The sequence below is a fragment of the Numenius arquata genome, chromosome 2 (assembly GCF_964106895.1).
Source record: "Numenius arquata chromosome 2, bNumArq3.hap1.1, whole genome shotgun sequence".
NCBI lineage: Eukaryota > Metazoa > Chordata > Aves > Charadriiformes > Scolopacidae > Numenius > Numenius arquata.
Window position 1 is genome coordinate 49769463 of NC_133577.1, and position 17360 is coordinate 49786822.

At 45.7% G+C, this 17360-nt stretch overlaps 1 protein-coding gene across 3 annotated transcripts; it reads left to right on the plus strand.

The window, feature by feature from the left end:
* Nucleotides 1-640: 640 nt before the first annotated feature.
* Nucleotides 641-16945, plus strand: MSH6 (mutS homolog 6). 3 transcript variants are annotated; one of them, XM_074169062.1, is made up of 10 exons: nucleotides 641-903; nucleotides 2682-2884; nucleotides 5573-5757; nucleotides 7368-9912; nucleotides 11767-12032; nucleotides 12676-12793; nucleotides 15065-15154; nucleotides 15619-15773; nucleotides 16237-16436; nucleotides 16783-16945. In XM_074169062.1, exons 1-10 carry the CDS (start codon nucleotides 641-643, stop codon nucleotides 16862-16864), a joined length of 4107 nt encoding a protein of 1368 aa, XP_074025163.1. In that variant the 3' UTR covers nucleotides 16865-16945. The 3 variants fall into 3 exon arrangements, with proteins under 3 accessions (XP_074025163.1, XP_074025164.1, XP_074025165.1); XM_074169063.1 differs by lacking the exon at nucleotides 641-903 and having other exon boundaries at nucleotides 2692-2884; nucleotides 7371-9912; XM_074169064.1 differs by lacking the exons at nucleotides 641-903; nucleotides 16783-16945 and having other exon boundaries at nucleotides 2692-2884; nucleotides 5573-5778; nucleotides 15619-15783; nucleotides 16260-16414.
* The last annotated feature ends 415 nt before the right edge of the window (nucleotides 16946-17360 follow it).

The following is a 17360-nucleotide window of genomic DNA, read 5'->3' on the forward strand; positions in this document are numbered from 1 at the left end:
CAGTAACGCTGGCTAAGAAGTACCAAGTTGTTGGCCTGACAGGCAGGCCAGCAGCTGTCCAAGACTCTCCTCTGGACACATACCAGCTTCTTCTCTTCCCACCACGCCGCTGCTCTTGCCCTCTACCGCAGAGGTGGGAAAAAAGCTCTCCAGCGCTGGTGCTGCAGCTGCTCCTTCCCTGAGGATGTTGTGGTGGGAAAGGCCCTTGCTCACCCCATCTCAACATTAACCGTAACAAACACTGCGGACGAGGAGCAGGGTTCGAAGGGCTGGAGTTAACGAGGACAGGCCTCACTGCGAGCGGGGCCTGACGGGGAGGGCAGCAGGCCGCCACGCCGCCTCACGGTAGGCCCTGAGGCGCCGCGGGCCCTCTGCCAGCGGCGGGCAGCGGGAAGGCGGGGAGAGGGAAGGCGGGGTAAGCACGGAAGGCCCGAGCAGCACCGTCGGGGCGGGCCGGGCAGCGCTCCGTGAAACACCCCGGTGAGACGACGGCGGCGCCGCGGAGCTCCCCTCAGCGATTCCCGCCCGCTACTCGCGGGGTGGGGGGCGGGGCCGAGGGGAGGCCACGCCCAGGGGGCGGGGCGGGCGGTGGCGGATTTGGCGCGCGCGCTGGTGTCGGCCCGCGCTTCCCGCCCTGGCCATGTCCCGCCAGAGCACCCTGCTCCGCTTCTTCCCCAAGGCACCCCCGGCACCACCCCGGGCGGCCTCACCGGCGGCGGCACCACCACCGGCGCCCTCCCCTCCGCAGGCCGGCGCGGGGACCCGCCGCCGCCACGCCTCGGGGGAGCAGAATGGCCGCCAGGCCGCCACCAGCCCCGCTGCCGCGGCGGGCAGAGCTGCGGCCCGGCGCAAAGAGGCGGGGGAGAAGGGCGGGGGGAACGGGGCGGCCGCTAAGGCCCCCAGGTAATCGGTGCGGGGCGGGGGGAGAGGCTGCGGGAGCGCGGCCTGCGTGAGGGGACGGGAGCGGGGGGAGGGGGAGCGGCAGCGCGCGCGGGCCGCTGAGGGAGGGGGGCGGAGCGGGCGGTGTCGCTTGGAGCGAGGCCCCTCAGGGAGCGGCGGGGCCGGTGTCCCCCCTCCCGGAGGACGAAGGGGGGTCCCTGCCGTAGGGAAACGATGGCCAGCTGGGCCCACCGGGGCCTTCCCGGCGCGGGGTGGGGAGTGGCGGGGGGGGAGCGAGTCCCTGAGGCGGCGGTGGCCGTGCCGCTTGGGGCAGGGCTGGTTGGGAAGGGCCGGAGGGTCCGTGTGCCTCTGGAGGCCGGGCGGGGGGTGCAGGCCGGCGGCCTTCCCCTCGGGCGGGGCGTGAGGAGGCGGGACAGCTGCGGAGGGGGGTCCCCACTTTTAGCTCTTCCTCCCTGTTTTGACATGCTTTTTTGTTTGTTTTTTTTTTTTTTTTTTTTCCACTCGTGCCTAAATTTCCTTTCTGTGCCGTGACGGTAGGTGTCTGGCGCGTCAGCCAGCTGCATATCGCTGGCTGTTTGGCTACAGCCGAGAGGGAGACCCCCCGGTGGTGGTGTGTGGCAGTGGCTGCTGGGGTGACATCTGTGGGGAGGAGGAAGGAGGGAACACTGGCTGCATCAGGTGCTCTGCAGTGGGGACAGAGATTTTACTTACTCATTTTTTTTTTTTGTAGCTTGAGGGTTTGTTTTTTTGGTTTGTTTTTTTTTTTTTTTAAATTCTTACTCATTTCCTTTAGGTGCCCTTTGAAAATTATCATAGAATCATAGAATGGTTAGAGTTGGAAGGGACATTAAAGATCATCCAGTTCCAACCCCCCTGCCATGGGCAGGGACACCTCCCACTAGACCAGGTTGCTCAAAGCCCCATCCAGCCTGACCTTGAACACCTCCAGGGATGGGGCAGCCACAGCTTCCCTGGGCAACCTGTTCCAGTGCTTCACCACCCTCACAGGAAAGAATTTCCTCCTAGTATCCAATCTAAATCTCCCCTCTTCCAATTTAAAACCATTACCCCTTGTCCTGTCACTACACTTCCTGACAAAGAGTCCCTCTCCGGCTCTCCTGTAGGCTCCCTTCAGATATTGGAAGGCTGCTATGAGGTGTCCCCAGAGCCTTCTCTTAGTCTCTACTAATTAGTCTCTAATTGGCCTCTACAGGAAAACTTGCCTTAGTTACCTAGGTTGTCAGATCATGGTCAGATACGTGGTCTGCAATCATTTTCTTTTAGTTAATGTCTGGTTGGACCCAGTTTTTACTCTTTCCCCCTCCCTTAAGAAGTCCACTAAGAGGCAAGTTACATGTGGCTATAGTTGGCCCTGCTTGAGCAGGGGGCTTGAACAAGGTGACCTCCAAAGGCACCTTCTGACCTCAACCAGAATTCTGTGACTATGAAGCTCTATCATAGAATTATCTAGGTTGGAAGGGACCTTTCAGGTCATCGAGTCCAACCATCAACCTGACACTGACATAAACCATTGCTAAACCATGTCCCTCAGCACCACATCCAGTGTGAGGATCTGGTAGAACCTGGAGGAGCAAATCCGAAAAGCCAGAAGTGATATAGATAGTGACATAGAAGGGCTCCATAATCCAGGTTGCACTACCTAAAAGCCTTCCAAGACCTTCAGCGTGCAAGCTGCTCAGAAGCACCGTGCAGTTACATTTATGAAAAGAGCTGGTTTAAATGTTTGTGTTCCGTAAATTACACATCTGTTGTCTTTGCAGTGTCTCCTGTGAGTATTCACCTGGTGACTTGGTCTGGGCCAAGATGGAAGGATATCCTTGGTGGCCGTGTCTCATATACAACCATCCAACTGAAAAAACAATAGTCAGAGGAAAAGGGAAATCCACTCGTGTCCATGTACAGTTTTTTGATGACAGCCCTACAAGGGGCTGGGTCAGTATTAAATACCTGAGGCCATATAAAGGTAAGAGATGTAAATAAAACTTTTGAAATGGAAATATGCCACTTGTTTTGGAAAAAACAGGCATGGAGTATAGGGTATGGCATTGTCCATAGAGAAAGAGCGGCAAAACCAAGATTAGTATTGAGCAGGAAAGCACGTAAGTTAGAGAAAGCATGTTTTTGAGGGTTACAGCTGCATTTATTGTTATACAGTTGTTTAAGCATAAAGCACTAAGCTCTTCTGTTTATTAAATTAGAACACAAAGCTTGCTTACGTTTTAAAGTTTTTTCCTCTATTTCTCCTATCGATATAAAAAAGATCTAAAAGAAAAATCCATTGTTTCAATTTTTAGCCCCGAAATCCTTAAATTATTAGGAATGTCAAATCCAATTTTTAAACAGCTATTTGGAAACTGCAGTTTGTCTGGAAGCAAAAAACTAAGCACAGGATATTAGGTAGCTAAAATTATTCTACTGTGGTGTTAATTTCTTTCCAACAATGCAGTACGGCTTTGTTAATAAAAGATATATATATATTGATAATTCAGAGTGTTAGGGTAGTGCTTGTAGTGACAGAGCAGAGATGGTGTTTGTCATTTTGAAGAAATGACTTGGCTAACTAAAGAAAATCAATTTTGTATCATAAATCTCACGTTATTAATAATCGTGATGTGGTTTCCCATTTTATAATTTTACTGTTGCTGAAAACTGTAAACTCTCACATGTAAGTCATGTTGCCGTAAACTGTCTCATTAGTCAAACAAGTACTTTGGGTCTAATACAGTATTTTTGATTCACCATAGGATTTGCTTATGATGTCGTGCTTATGTAAACTGAACTCAAATAGTTTCTTCCTTTTTTACGAGTCAAAGTTCTATCTCATGTTATCATGTAGTCATCTTTTTTTTTTGCTTGTTTATACTTAAGTGTACGGCACTTAAGCCATAGTTAGTTTTAAATTAAAATGGTAATGTTATTACCATAAATGTTAGCATAATTTAACACAAGTGAATTGGTCCATGATTTATATGTGTCTTTCCTGAAGGTATTTTAAAAGAATCAAATATACTTTAACAGCTTGCAGTTGCACTTAGAAGCAAATACAGGTAAGGAGAATTGATCTATTTACCAAAAGAAAATTGCAGAAAAATAAGAAGTCTTAAAAATGTTTAAGAACAGAAACACTGGTCTATCCACAAGAAATGTGGTTGATGCAGAACAGAGTACAAATATTTAAAATACATACTTTGCTTTTAAATTCAGACAAAAAGCATCTTTGTATACAAAGTAAAAGCATCAGAGTCCTTGGGTAAGAAAATAGAGAAGTTTCTTACATGGTGTGGTTGATTGTAACAATAAATATCCACAGCACAGGGCTAGACTTCTGACAGTTAGTTGGGCGTGCGAGTGGAGTTGCATACAGGCTGGTTAAGTGAGTATGCAGGTGTTGTGCACTTGAGTATGCAGTTAAATTATATGATGAGGTGGTTTTTTTTCCTGCGATTGTTAAATTGTCAATATTAAATGCAAAAATATTTTTAGGTTGCCTCACTGCATTTGCAAAAGCGAACTGGAGATCTGGTTTGTTAATGTGTTGCATTGCTGCTGTGGAAGCAGCTACTTGTAACTCCGTGCTTTGCTACTGCCAGCTCAAAGAAATGACTGTGAGAAGGAACTCTTTTTGGCTTATTTCTGAGATGGTTGGCTGCCTTTTGTCTGCCATTGACTGAGAAGCTGAAGCTTCGGTTAATTGCAGTGTATGAAGGGATTCGCAAGAGCAGGTGTAAGGACCTATTCAAGCAGATCCTACTGTCTTATACAACCAGCTAAAATTATAAGAGCAGAAAAAGGAATTGCCCTTCCCCATCTATAGTGTATGTCCCCCTTCTTTCTTTCCCCAAGTTGAATATATAATATGTTATATATACCATTTAGTTTTTCAGCATGGCATTAAGCTGAACCTCAGCATCTTTGGGGACCCTTTCTAGAAATCAGTCTGTAGGCTTGGTTGGCTTTGGTTTTGTGTTCATGGACATGTAGTGGAAGGAGGAACTGTGGTGCTCGAGGGATGTGAAAGAGGATGAGGGAATAGTGCAGTTATTAATAGTAGGCTTTGCTTGATACCCTGCAGTGTCAGGGTAAATTGCCGGTGTGACTGATGATATGCTAATCTGGCTAATGGGTTGGTGTTGGGTCTGGATGCCCTGCTGCACCTGGAGAAGCAGTTTGAATGGCCAGCAGAGCTTTAGCCAAGAGGTCTGTCACGGATGACTGATGCGTATAACTTTATGGTTGAACTTACCTATGGTTGCTAAAATAGCTGTGTGGTCTCATTCAGTTGTGATGCACTGCTAGTATAAAGTGTTGCTTTTCAATAGCAACATATAGCTAGTGTGAGGGTGTTTAGAGCTTAGCTTAGAAGTACTCAGATGCGGTAATGAGTTACAGAAATAGAAGCAATTCTTCAAGTCTTCATGTACTGGGGAGGCATTTCATTTGTGAGCATTTAGATTTTTCTCTAGGAGTAGTTTATCAGGCTGAAGGAGTGATGGGTTGCTATATTTAAGATGTGATGAGAAGGATTGGTAACAACATAGAATGTTAGATAATTATACTAGTTGTCTGAATAAGTTTAAAAGAACACTAACTAGAGGACTGGCTAAATACTAGACTAACTTCAGTTTCTGACAAATTATTTGTGGTTTTACAGGTTCATCAGATGGGGAGACAGTGAAAGGAGGTATGTTTTATAGCACAAAGCCTGAAATTAAAAGAGCAATGGTGCTAGCAGACGAGGCAATGAGTAAAGATAAAACTAAGCGGCTTGAACTGGCAGTATGCAGTGAACCTTCAGACACAGAGGAGGAGGAGGAGGAAGAGGAGGAGGAAATGGAGGTAAGATTTTTCTTACTTGCTGTCGTTTTCAGAAATAGTGCTAGAACTTAGAAGCTCTCTCTTGGAATTAAGCATGGAGTATCCTGCGATTCTCTGGTACAGTAATCGCAGCTTATCTGCTCTTTAATCATGCATGCATATGTATCCATATGTCTCTTTTTGTGCTGCTTCTGTGTTATCGGGTCATATGGTGGTCTCACCTTTTCTAGTTGGAAAGACAAGTCTAATATCTCTTTGGTGTTCTGTGTGGTAAGGACTGACCTCAGAAGTTACTTAACTACTCTAGCTCTCTTCATTGATCACTCCCTGGGTAACCAAGGTGACCCACTTACTCATACTCTTACTCATAAAATACTTTTTTTTTCTGGTGCGTCCTTTTATCTTCTCTATCTGCTATTCATATTCCAAGTTCCCCTAAGTTCAATCTGAAGTTTTAATATGTCATAATGTAGAGATTTCTATCTTTGTTAGTATTCATCTTAAGGCATTAAATTGGATTTTTGGAGCCTGCCCTCATCTTGTAGCGTAGCACTAAAATAAAAATTCTTGTATGGTTAACACCAATCTATTGGTGGGGTACCTAGAAAGAAATCTTTTATTGTGCTGTATTGGCATTGTATTGTGAATGATCCAAACATTATTTCAGTGCCACTGTGTGTGTTGTAATAGATTCCTTTGGAAAGGAATGGTATGAGGAAACTGTGGACGGGATAGTGGTTTTCCTTACCTCCTCCGTCAGCGTGGCCCATCTCCTCTTTCTCCAGTGTGATGTTGCCCTGGGGGACAGGTGCCGCTCCAAGCATTGTGTCACATTCGTGGCAAAAGTGCAGTGAGCACTGGCAATTTGTTCTCACGACAGTCCCTCCACTGCTATGTTTCTCCAGCGCCAGTGCTGGAGTTCTTGGAGTTTCAAGCTGAAAAGGCAAATAATGAATTTTCTTTTCTCATGGAGGCCCCATCCCTGGAGGTGTTCAAGGCCAGGCTGGATGGGGCTTTGAGCAACCTGGTCTAGTGGGAGGTGTCCCTGCCCATGGCAGGGGGGTTGGAACTCCATGATCTTTAAGGTCCCTTCCAACTCTAACCATTCTGTGATTCTATGCATGATCGTCTTGAAGGTCACTGTAAGGTAGTATGTTTGTAGGTGGAAATAGGGAGTTAAATATAAAAATCATGGGCAAAACTCAACATAAGCTAGTACTGAAAGGCTGCAAAACCCCATCACGTTTCTGATATAGGCCAGTAGGAAAAAAAATCAAAGCACAGAGTTAGCTTCTGGAGGCGTTTTCCTTTGTGCTGAATTTCATATACCATATGCCTTTTGTCCAGTTTAAATGTTTTGTTCATCAGCATCACTTATGCAAAGTAATGATTGAGGCTGTAAAGAATGCAAAGAGGAGTAATTATGCTCCTGGCCAGTAGCACTTCGTTATCCAGAAAAAAGTTAAATTCAGTGAAGGCAAGTGGAATTGGCTGTGGCTCTGCTGTCTCTTGCTTCAAGTATCATAGCTACCGCATTATTGCATGGTTTTGCACTTCTTTTTGCAGCAGCGATACTTTACTTTATAACCAGAATTTTCTATAGGTAAAATAAAATAATTTCCTTTTTCCAGCAGATGAGTGAAAGTGCCTCAGGCAACAGTGATGACTGCAATAGTGAGGAGGATGTGAAGAGTAATAAGCGAGTAGCGAACAGGGAAAGTGCCATAAAAGCCAAAAGAAGACGAGTGTTGGATTCTGACAGCGATCACGATGGCTCTGATGTAGAGTTCAAGCCTGATGCGAAAGAAACAGCGAGCAGCGAGGAAGCCAGTAGCGGGGTGGATGAAAATGAATCTTCCGACACAGAGACAGATGCAGAGAGTGTTGCAGAAAGTCCCGTAAAAGTCCCTTCTAAGCGAAAGAGAAAAGAGATAAACAAGCCCGCTAAAAGGAGTAGCTTAGAAAATGACCGTTCTGAAGCACCCAAAAGAGCAGCAACGGTTTCTTTAGAAGCCAAGTCTAAGCTGACGTCATTTGCAGCACCTGAAAGTTTTGAATCTCAAGCAAATGCTTGCAGTGGAGGCAGCGGTGGCTTCGCAGCGTGGGAACATGAAAAGCTTGATTGGCTGCAGGAAGGGAAAAAGAAAGATGCGCACAGGAAACGGCAGGGTGACCCCGATTACGACCCGTGTACTCTGTACGTACCTGAGGACTATCTCAACAAGTGTACACCAGGAATGCGGAGGTGGTGGCAGCTGAAAAGCCAGAACTTCGATGCGGTGATTTTCTACAAAGTCGGAAAATTCTATGAGTTGTATCACATGGATGCTGTCACCGGTGTAAATGAGTTGGGCCTGATCTTTATGAAGGGTACTTGGGCCCATTCGGGTTTTCCAGAAACTGCCTTTGGCAGGTTCTCTGATGTTCTAGTGCAGAAGGGCTACAAGGTAGCCCGCGTTGAGCAAACAGAAACTCCTGAAATGATGGAAACGCGCTACAAGGCAATGGCCCACCCAACAAAATTTGACAAGGTTGTCCGCAGAGAAATATGCCGAATCATCACCAAAGGAACACAGACTTACAGCGTTCTGGACTGTGATCCCTCCGAGAACCATAACAAGTACCTGCTGTGCGTGAAGGAAAAAGAAGACTCCTCTGGACAACGTGTTTATGGGGTCTGCTTTGTTGACACGTCCGTGGGGAAGTTCTATGTAGGCCAGTTCTCGGATGACCGGCACTGCTCGAGGTTTAGGACTTTAGTAGCACATTACACTCCTGTGCAGGTACTGTACGAGAAGGGGAACCTCTCTGTGGACACACAGAAGATACTGAAGGGCTCGCTTATTTCTTGCATTCAGGAAGGGCTGATCTCTGGTTCCCAGTTCTGGAATGCATCTAAAACACTAAAAGTCCTTCTTGAAGAAGGATATTTCAAGGAGAGTCAGAACTCTGAAAACGGATGTTCTCTACCCTCTGTGATCAAATCTCTGACTTCAGAGAGTGACTCGCTGGGATTAACTCCTGGTGACAACAGTGAATTAGCGTTGTCAGCTCTCGGGGGATGTGTCTTCTATCTCAAAAAATGTCTGATCGATCAGGAGCTGTTATCACTGGCAAACTTTGAGGAGTACATCCCTGTGGATATAGATACTGCAAAAACTATGAGTTCAAGTAGTTTCTTTGCCAAAACTGACCAGCGGATGGTGCTGGATGGGGTCACCCTGATGAACCTGGAAGTTCTGCAGAACGGAACCAATGGAACCACAGAAGGTACTTTGTTGGAAAGGATTGATTCTTGTTGTACACCCTTTGGGAAGCGACTCCTGAAACAGTGGCTCTGCGCTCCGCTCTGTAATCCTAAATCCATCAACGATCGTTTGGATGCTGTTGAGGACCTTCTGGCGGTGCCAGATAAAATGTCAGAAGTCAGTGAGCACCTGAAGAAACTTCCTGACCTTGAAAGGCTGCTCAGCAAAATTCACAGTATTGGTTCGCCGCTTAAGAGTCAGAACCATCCTGACAGCAGGGCCATCTTTTACGAAGAAATCAAATACAGCAAAAAAAAAATTGCTGACTTTTTGTCTGCGCTGGAGGGGTTTAAAGTGATGAATGAAATTGTCGATGCCATGGAAGAAGTTGCTGGTGACTTCAAATCTAAAGTCCTTAAACAGTTGGTCACCCGCAAAGCCAAAAATCCAGACGGCCGCTTCCCAGACTTGAGTGCGGAGCTTAAAAGGTGGGATACTGCTTTTGATCATAACCAGGCTCGAAAGACAGGAGTGATTACTCCAAAGGTGGGTTTTGACCCCGATTACGATAAAGCACTACAGGATATTAAAGCTGTTGAGGAAGATCTCCACAAGTACTTGGATAAGCAACGCAAACTGCTCGGATTCAAATCCATGCTGTACTGGGGGGCGGGCAAAAACCGGTACCAAATGGAAATACCGGAAAGTGCAATATCACGTAATTTGCCTGAGGAGTACGAGCTAAAGTCAACCAGGAAGGGGTACAAACGTTACTGGACCAAGGAGATCGAGAAGATGCTGGCTGCCATGGTTAATGCGGAAGAGCGCAGAGACGCAGCGCTAAAAGACTGTATGAGGCGGCTGTTCTACAACTTTGATAAGAACAGCAAAGACTGGCAGACGGCAGTGGAATGCATCGCTGTGCTAGGTAAGAGGCTTTTTCAGAGGGCCTGGAACACCTCTGCCATGAGGACAAGCTGAGAGAGTTTGGGTTGTTCAGCCTGGAGAAGAGAAGGCTCTGGGGAGACCTTAGAGCCCCTTCCAGTCCCTAAAGGGGGCTACAGGAGAGATGGGGAGGGACTCTTGATCAGGAGTAGAGTGACAGGACGAGGGGTAATAATGGTTTTAAACTGAAAGAGGGGAGATGTAGATTAGATCTTAGGAAGAAACTCTTTCCTGTGAGGGTGCTGAGACACTGGAACAGGTTTCCCAGAGAAGCTGTGGCTGCCCCATCCCTGGAGGTGTTCAAGGCCAGGCTGGATGGGGCTTTGAGCAACCTGGTCTGGTGGGAGGTGACCCTGCCCATGGCAGGGGGTTGGAACTCCATGATTTTTAAGCTCCCTTCAACCCCAAACCATTCTATGATTCTTCATTTTGGCATACAGTAAAAATACTCTTGTAGAGTAAATGATGAAATCTGATCTGGATAAAGCAAAAAAGGCTTGTTGCCAGCTCTTAATTTGAATTTTAAAAACTCCAATTGCGCTAACAGCACTGATAATTAACAGTCATCGCCTGTCTTCCTTCACGTCAGTAAATGGCACAACAGTTGCTGGGTCTTGATGTTTGTGAGCTTGCTCTTCATCCCTGTCCTGTGATTGTAGGTGTGCTGCGGGGTGTTTCTTGCAGCTCAGCGTAGCCTGGTGGGTCTCTTGCTGCTTCTGGGAATCTCGTGTAGGGATTAGTAACTTCTCATTAAATGAAGGCAGCGATGCAGATGGAGGTATAAAAATGTAACCCAGTCATCTCCTTTTCATCCAAGTCGGTTGCTTTATCTTAGAATCATAGAATCTTTCTCAGCAGCCTTTAAAAATAAAAAGAATGATCGTTGTCGCTGCCTTGAAAAGAAGGTGGTCTGGTAGGAAGACTTCTCCAAGTCTTCCTTAAATTTCTGGGGTAGAAAAGTCTCCTGTAGTCCCTTCAGGGACTGGTGTACTCTCGTACTGTGAAATTTTCTGCTGGCGTGAGCCAGCCTGGGATGTCTTTGTGCCAGGGACAAATGAAAGCGCTCTGAATGCCACTGGGGCAGGACAGGCAGGATGGGCGGGCAGCCAGTGTTGTCCGGGAAGGGATTCTCCGAGTGGGCTGGGAAAACTGGGAATCAGCTGCATCGGCTACAGCACAGAACGGGGGCAGGTACCAGATTGATTTCCAGGAGAGAGGGAGACAGCTTTCAGGCTCAGCTATGATATGCCTACATAAAGTCTCTAAAAATCACGTAACGTGGTCTCGTTTTGTAGGTAATTAGCTTTTAGGACCTCAGAGCTAGGCTGATTGAGGGGGGTTGTGCTGTTCTCTGTGCTCTCTGCCAGGCAAACCAAATTTTAATATTTATATAAATTTATTCTGGCAACTTTCAAGCAGTGTTGTGATTCTTAACCAAGTAATTCGCCGTCACAGAAGCCCATTTCCTCCTTACTTATCTTGTTCCAAATTAAAAAACAAAGCGAGAAAATAATATTTTATACATGTACGTTAAAAAAAAAAAAAAGCTTTTGAAATTAAATGATGCAGATTTTCAGGAGTTTTAGACTAAAAACTAGAGGGGAGAATTTTTAATCTGACATCAGTAGAAACCTGGAAGGAATGAGGAAAGACATGGGTATCCCCACCTTTTACTTGTTGTTCTGGAGTGTTTCTTGGGTGCTTTCCTTAACGGGAAAATGGAATGGAAATGGAAAATTGTGTTTACAGAAATGCTATTCGATGAGTAAATGCGTTCCAGTGAATGAATAAAGAGAGGTGAAAGCGTCACTTACTGGAATTTCTCTTAATCTTATAGATGTCTTGATGTCCCTTGCTAACTACAGTCAAGATGGTGATGGACCCCTCTGCCGACCTGTAATTCTGCTGCCTGTGGATAGTGCTCCTCCCTTCCTGGAACTTAAAAATTCCCGCCATCCATGCATTACAAAGACTTTCTTTGGGGATGATTTTATTCCTAACGACATCGTGATAGGCAGCAAAGATGACGACAGTGGTAGCGACGCTTCCTGTGTGTTAGTAACTGGCCCCAATATGGGTGGCAAATCCACGCTGATGAGACAGGTGATTGACTCTCTGCGTTAAGATGGAATGTTCCAGAGTACCTCTGTGTTTTACAGAAAGGAATGGCATGACCTGACTGTTCCTCAGTGTGAAAGGAGGTCCCAGCAGTGGTCTTCAGCACAGTACAGCAATTGCACTGAAAAGACAAAAAATAATCTGGTAGAAAATGGCTGCTTTTAGACAGTAGATTTTTCTCCTTTCGCTTCCTTCAGTGAGGAATGAGTTTTATTTCTCTTATGAGAGATGGGGGGGGCGGAAAAAGGAATAGAGAATCTTTTTTTTTCTTTTTTTCAAGTGGCCTTATCTAGGACTCGGCATCACGTGGCCAAAGATGCTTCTGCGGGTTGAACAAGATGAAAATAGAGCTCGGTGGCAACCGGGAAAGCAACAGGGAGTTTGCTTTCTAAGCGCTGCTTGCTGTGATCAGCTGAGTTTTGAAGGCTTTCAGAGCAGCTTAGTCCTACCTGAAGATTATGATGCTGCAGCCTGGAGCTGTTAAAGCAGCAGGAAGCTTTATGTATTCGAGCCTTTGTTTTAGGGGGAAATAAAATGTCATTCTCTCATTCTCTGCGTGGAACCAAAGCTCCACAAGCGCGTAGTAAAAAAAAATAAATACGTAAACATTTTCATGTTTGTCCTGCAGGCTGGTCTCCTGGTTATAATGGCGCAACTGGGATGCTACGTACCCGCTGAAGTCTGCAGGCTGACACCCATCGACAGGGTATTTACGAGGCTGGGCGCCTCGGACAGAATCATGTCGGGTGAGTTTGTGAAATCCAGCTGGGCACAGCGCTTTTGCCACCGAGGGAGTTTCTCTTCTTGCTTCCAGGCGCGAGTTGGCAAAGGATGGTCTGATTTTGCAGGGAGAGCCGAGCAACTAAGTTGGTGTCTCTTTGTTCAGAGTAGAAACAGGAGTGCGGTTACGCTCGATTTATTTGATAAGCTTGTCCTCCATTATTTTTTGACAGACACGTAGGATCACTTTTTAATGAATTTTAATATTAAATGCCTGCCCTCCAGCTGGATGCGAGTCTGAGGAATATCATTTTGGATATTGTAGTTGTGTTCTACTTCTGTAGGTATCTCTTCCTAAGCGTTCTGCAACAGGACACTGATGTTCAGGTAGAGGAGTTGGTTTTGTACCTTCTCCCGAGGACTAGAAGTCCCTTGTTTCAATCGGAACACCCGCCTTACGTCTGAAATCTGATTTCTCAGACAATAAAAGGACAATTCTTGTATTTGGTCAGTTCAGTGGAGAGAAAGACAGAAGTGGAGGAGAACCCAACCGGGACTGGGAAAGCGCCTGTGGTGGTTGGCAAAGTGTCACAGGGGCTGGAAAAACCAAATATTTTTTGTGGTAAGAAGAGCAGTATCACAACTCATTTAAGGAGGGCATGGATTTTCTGTGATCTTTCTGCTGAAAAACGCGGGTCAGTGAGTATGAAAGGAGTTCAGGCTGCTGAGCGTGGTGCACAGAAGGAATTTGGAAATGAATCATTCTGAGTTCTTAATTAAAAAAAATAATACTTGCACTTCCCCAAATCAAGGCTTTTCTTTGCAGCTAGAGAATTTTATTAAGGCTTTCTTTGCCCGGCTATTTTCATTTTGTTTAACTTCACTGTAAAAAAAATGTCAATGGCAGAAGTATTTATGGTAGAAATAAAAACTGCCCTTTCTGTGAGAGAGGGGTGTGTGTGTGTGTGTCTAGAAAAATGTGGTATTTTCAGCCCAGAGCTATTCTTCTCTCTTCCAAATACACGCACAGATGTTTTTAACGTCTCGCATCGTGAGGCTGAGCGCTGCGCGGCAGAACTAGCTTTGAAATCTCATCTTGACACGGGATTTTTCCACGCCGTGTAGAAGTGAAAGCGCAGCCGAAGTTGTTCCGTGGCAGTCACTTACTTCGTAATGGGTGTCAGCAGGACTTTTACGAGGTTGTCGTGGTTTTGACCGGATTGACCCATCAGAACAAGAGACAGCCCCTTCCTGCCCCCTCTAAGAAAAAGAGAGGAGAGGAAGAGATAAGAGATTTATGAGTTTAGAAAAAAAAAAATAAAATTAAGTAATACAATTTTTAAATTGCCTGTGAATTTTAGGGGTTACTTTTTTTAACAAGTTATTCCTAGAATTTTTAAAAACATAGTGAAGTCCTGGAAATTTCTTTAAATAAATGCAGAGAATCAGGATTGCTGGACACTGCTTCTATCGGAGAAATGATGTTAGAGCACGAGTGCAGGAAGTAAATGCTTCCCTGCTCTGAAATGACATTAATTGCTGCTGCGTGCGATTATTTGGAATGAACACTGGGTAGGACTAGTGGATGTGGACTTAATACGTGTGGATTTGTGTGCAATTCTCTGAATAATTGTGTACTTTTGCTTGTAATCTGCTAAAAAAAAAGAAATAAATAATTCCAGGTCTGAATTTCAGGCCTTTTGTTATCTGGTACCTGGAACTCCTGCCGGATGGTCAGTCCCGAGCAGCAGATCTTTCTTTTGTCATATTTCACTCGAGTACAGCCTTAGTTATCTGAATAATTCATTACCTTATGGCATCAACAACCAAACCAGTAAATCTGGTCTCTTAAGGCTTTTATTTTTTTAAGATTTTCTTGCTTTTTTCACACTGGAAAGCCAGACACCCCAGGCTGCCTTGTGCTGTTAAGAGTGAGAAGGGACAAAAGGTTCTGCCCGTCTCGAATCCTTCGTGCCCCTTTCTTTGCCCGGCTGGTTCATCTGATTAAAAGTATTAAAAGCACTATTAAAAATAGACAAGATAGGGTGGCCTAAAACTTACATACTTAATTAATTCTATTTGTGCCTGTGCTCTTTAAGGAACCAAACCGTGATTTTTCTGGCAAGTGGGACCCCACCATTTTCATGCTGGAAAGAAGCTTTATGTTTTTGTTCATGGTTAGTTTGCTCTCAAGCTTCGTTTTAGCTTGACCGAGGCCGAGCGCAGATTAAGTGGGGTTTGAGTTGTGCTTTTCAGATCTTTTGACTAATCCTTCGTGGCTCCTGTTTCTTTTAAAGGTGAAAGTACCTTCTTTGTTGAACTGAGCGAGACTTCCAGCATCCTCCAGCACGCAACAGAGCACTCCCTTGTTCTTGTGGATGAACTGGGTAATTAGTCTGTTTTGTAAGAGATGGGAATTAAATCTAAGATTAAAGACTGGCTGTTGGGCAGCAACCAAGTGCACGGGAGTAATTTATCTTAATGTTGCTACTGTTTTAACTGGTCAGTATCTATGTAAATCTCTTTAAAACGTGTATTTTTACGTGCCCTGGAAATTAATACAACACCCCCCAATTGTTATTAGCTTATTTCCGGCTGAGTTTTCCTGGGGAGTTAATTGTAGCAAACCTTGAGCAAGTCTCAGATGAGCAAAAATGTCTTTTTCTGCAGCACAGGAGAGAGTGTGATTGTCACAGGGGCAAATACCCGCGTCACTGCACCCTGCTGTGGTGACGGCCACCAAGCTCGCTGCCGTTTGTCCATCTTCCACACGGGGAGGAGGGAGAAAAACAAACTAAGGCAAATTCCTACACAGCAAACATTTGTCTTTGCTTTTCTGCTGCTTCTCCAGGCAGAGGAACGGCTACTTTTGACGGAACGGCGATAGCGAGCGCGGTTGTCAAAGAACTAGCAGAGAAAATCAGGTGCCGGACGCTGTTCTCCACACACTACCATTCCCTGGTCGAGGATTATTCGCACACTGGGGCCGTGCGGCTCGGCCACATGGTACGTGTTCGTGGAACACACAGGGGTTTTCCTCGTGGCAGGATCATAGACTGGTTTGGGTTGGAAGGGACCTTAAAGATCATGGAGTTCCAACCCCCTGCCATGGGCAGGGACACCTCCCACCAGACCAGGTTGCTCAAAGCCCCATCCAGCCTGGCCTTGAACACCTCCAGGGATGGGGCAGCCACAGCTTCTCTGGGCAACCTGTTCCAGTGTCTCACCACCCTCACAGGAAAGAATTTCTTCCCGAGATCTAATCTAAATCACCCCTCTTTCAGTTTAAAACTGTTACCCCTCATCCTATGGCTCCATTCCCTGATCCAGAGTCCCTCCCCCTCTCTCCTGCTGTGGCTGGCACATCTCCTGCCCAGACGAGTCCCCGGAACAGGAACAGATATTTCACGCACTTTTTAGTCTATAGGTAGCTGTTCCATGCGCTGATTTGGAACTTAACTCTTTCTAGGCCTGTATGGTTGAAAACGAGAGTGAAGACCCAAGCCAGGAAACAATTACCTTCCTCTATAAGTTCATTGAAGGAGCGTGTCCCAAGAGCTACGGCTTCAACGCAGCGAGACTGGCTAATATTCCAGAGGAAGTTATTCAGAAGGGGCACAGAAAAGCTAAAGAGTTTGAAGAAGTGACCGTTTCACTGAGAGTATTTAGGTAAGGCCTCGGTTTATCGATTTTCCATGGCACGCTGCTTAGCAGGCATCCATCTGGAAATGGGGGCAGGGGCTTTTGCTCCCAGTTACATTCAACATTCACAAAAATAGTGATATTTCACAAACCTGGAGGGAGGGAAGCACTAAAAGCCGCCTGCCCTCTTGCAGTGGGGATGAGTAATGGGGTATTTTAAGCTTCGGGTCGTTGTGCCAGTCCCTAAGAGCTGCTTTTTTTTGCTTCGAGGTGCTGGGCTGAGCCAAACCGAAGGGGGGTGTGTGAAGGGGAGGGGACAGTTGGGGACAAGGTTCCAGTCCTACCAGACCCCTGACTCCATGGTTTCCCGTAGGTATCTCTGCCTGGTGGTGGACGGCGCAACAAGCGACGCCAACGCCGTTCAGAAACTCACCGCTATGATCGATCGCCTGTAACAACGCAAGCGTGTTCCGTACTGGTGGCTTCTCAAAAAGGTGGTATCAGACAACGTTATGATCTAATAAACTTTATTTTTTAAAAATGACCATTTTTCCATTGTCTTTCCTAGGAAATTAAACCCTTTAATTCTTACCTACCCTCTACATAATGGTTATTGAGTACTCCACAATATATTAAGTCTAGATGTTATGGTACATGCATACACTTTCAGGCTGTTGATTACCCACTGTCACCAATACACATAAATGGAAAAAAGCTATGAAACTGTATAGGGCTGTATATATACTTGTCTCAGCTTCATTAGAGCAGGAAATTGCTGTGATTTCCAGCAGGTTACGTTAAGTAATGTCCAGACTGTTCAAAAAAAACTATGAACAGAGTAAAAGTACAAGACTGTTTTGAGGAGACTTTCTACCGTGTACTTTAAAACATAGTAAAATTTCATTCACAAAACTTAGTTACATGGGTACTTTGTTTTATAGTGCATTATAG